The sequence below is a fragment of the Denticeps clupeoides genome, unplaced genomic scaffold (genome assembly GCF_900700375.1).
Source record: "Denticeps clupeoides unplaced genomic scaffold, fDenClu1.1, whole genome shotgun sequence".
Lineage (NCBI taxonomy): Eukaryota > Metazoa > Chordata > Actinopteri > Clupeiformes > Denticipitidae > Denticeps > Denticeps clupeoides.
The window spans coordinates 69,580-72,153 of record NW_021630115.1 but is presented as its reverse complement, the minus strand read 5'-3'; the positions used below and the strand labels follow the sequence as shown (position 1 = coordinate 72,153).

Sequence of the window (2,574 nt, the reverse complement as noted above, 5' to 3'; positions counted from 1 at the left end):
CATCCGCGGGCGTCGGGGTTCTTTAAACCGTTAGATTTGCCGGAAATGGGTTCGTTTGTGAAGAGTGACGTCCCTCAAGGTCGTCTTTTTTTTTTTTTTTTTTTGATCGTATGAACCTGGATCTCCGGAGTGCGGTCGGGTTTAACTACCGCTCCTGGTTAACCATCCTCCCCTGGAGGAATATTAATCGATGACCCCCGCCCCCCCCCCCCCCCCCCTGCGCGACTCCGCCCACCGGACGGGTTCGGAGGGGAAGCCATCCGGAAAGTAATGGGGAGCGGGAGAGTGCTGTCCCGCCTAATCCTCGGAGACAGGACGGGGCCGCGATGTCACTTTCGGTTCCGTCCGCCGAGCTCCGTCTCCGAACGGGGCGGAGCCACCCGAGCGGCCTCCTGCGCCGCCGCTTTGATCTCTCCAGCGTGCTAATCATCCACGTTGCCACGGGCAACCAGCCGTTTAACGTGACGTGTTCTTCTGGTTCCTCCGCAGCTGCCGTCGCCTTCCGGAGGGAGGAGCGTGGCGAGGAGGCGGATCGGGACTGCCCCGGCGTGGAGCCGGCAGGGTCCGGGGCCCCCCGCCCCGGGCCGGGACTTCTGGGGCCTGGGGAGTCGGAAGGAGTATGAGGAGGACTCGGAGGAGAACATCTGGCTCAGAAGATGAGGAGAAAAGTGATATATATATATATATAATTTATAAGTGGAAGAGTTGTGAGTTTTCCTTGCCGGCCCGGCGTATGCTAATGCAATCAAGCGCCGGCTAATCAGCCGTTAAACAGACGTTTTCTCCTGGAGGAAGGCGGGCCGAGGACCTTCACCCAAGGCAGCTCTTCACTCCAGCCTCTCCTGGCCAACAAGCACGGAGGGGCGGGGCTAGAGCCGGACGGAAAGCCTCGCCGCCCCGCGCCGGCGGCACACAAAGAGCAGGACTCGCATTAGCATGGATTCGAAGGCGCTCATTAGCACAACAGAGCGGGGTGCGAGAACCTGTGTTCTCGCACCCCGGAGCGTCTTCCTCTGTACCCTCCGTATTCAAATGCCCCTCACGTGAACGTTGGGAGGCCGACGCCCCTTTATTTATTCTATTTATTTATCCTGGATTCGGGACGGAGTGCGGTGCTGTGGTGATGGTGATGATGGAATAACTGCGATTCGTCCAGGGGCCTCCTGTCCCATCGGTCTCCTTTTTGGGGGCGTGTCTCGTACAAGTTCATTACAAGTCGACTCGAGGCGGATTTTTTAATACGTTTTCTGCCTTTTTCCTGCACAAATCACTTTCTTTTAAAATGCAAAAATACCCTCGGTGCTTCGCGTTGCGGTTTTCTTTTTCAGGGAAGTGTTCTTGTCCATGTCCCTCGTGCTTGGACATGAATGAACAAGCGAGGGGATCCCACTGACTATTTCATCAACGTTGCATTACGTATCGGCAGGATATGAACGTTTAAACGGATCGTCCGGAGGGGCCGAAAAAAAAGCTTTTGCTTCGGCCCGCGCTGACAGTCCCAAATGGTCCAATAGTCATCTGCTGAAAGAGGCTCGTCCCCGCAGCCAGCTGGCCCCTGTGATGTTGAGGAACTGACAGATAGGGAGGAATGTCCTTATCGCCTTTCGTCGATCACGGGGCCACCCCCTGACTCCCCCCCACCCTCCTGTCATAATTAGTCGTTACCATGGCGACGTCTCCCGCCCTGCTCTTGTAGGGTGAAATGAGTTTTCTGGGGCTGGAAGCGAAACCGGGGATTCCTCGGTCAATCGGCCCGGTCCCGGTTACAGTAGAGGAGTCCAGCGGACTGATGCCTCTCATATTTCATTCCCGGTAAAGATTACCTGTCAGGCCCGGCGGAGATGTATTGATCTGTTTTCCTTTTTTATTTTATTTTTTTCCATCAGCAATCAACTGACAAAGGCACCTAGGAGTCCTGCGAGTGAGTGATGCCCGAAGGTTCCGGCCCTTCCGGCGCCCGCCGACACGGGCAGATCATGCAATCATAATCCTGACGCGAACCTGCAGCCCGCGCGAGCCTGTCCGGCCAGCGGGGTCAGGGGTCACTCCGGAACGAATCTCTGGTTCGTGATTTGTGGCTTCCACCTCGGACGTGTAGTTTAAGAGTCCTCAGGCGTGGCCCCGCTCTCTGGAGCCTTTTTATCATCGTGGTTTTATCGTCTAATTGCACTGTTTCGTCTTACTACATTAAACAGTGGCTTCGCAGAAAAATCACAAAAAACAGGGCAGACGGTACAGATCGGGTACAGACAACGGGGGCTTCTCAATATTCATGTAGTCATGTAAAGAACCGCCGCTAGGTGGAAAATTTGAACACGGTTTAAACAAGTTGTCTGTTTATCAGCGTCCCTTACTATACAAGACTTGTGTATTTCGTATTATTAACATAACAGCTCACTTTTATACATTAAAGGCCAACACAAAAAATCGCTGAACTATAATCTGTATGTATATATATTTAATGGCATTGTTGTAAAAGTACGCATGTATTCATCGTTCAGCGCTGATGTAGATTTGTGATGGGGAACAGCCAGGGTTCCATGAATCGCGACTCAGGTTTCCTCTCCTGTGTCC

The 2,574-nt window shown here is 53.7% G+C and overlaps 1 protein-coding gene across 2 annotated transcripts in view; it reads left to right on the top strand.

Moving 5' to 3' along the window:
* LOC114783770 (G patch domain-containing protein 2-like) overlaps window positions 1–2,290 on the top strand; it is a 20,920-nt gene extending 18,630 nt beyond the window's left edge. For both annotated transcript variants that reach the window (XM_028969265.1, XM_028969264.1), the window contains one exon: window positions 490–2,290. In XM_028969265.1, coding sequence (XP_028825098.1) covers window positions 490–623 — 134 coding nt within the window. In that variant the 3' untranslated portion in view covers window positions 624–2,290. The remainder of the gene's footprint in view (window positions 1–489) is intronic.
* The last annotated feature ends 284 nt before the right edge of the window (window positions 2,291–2,574 follow it).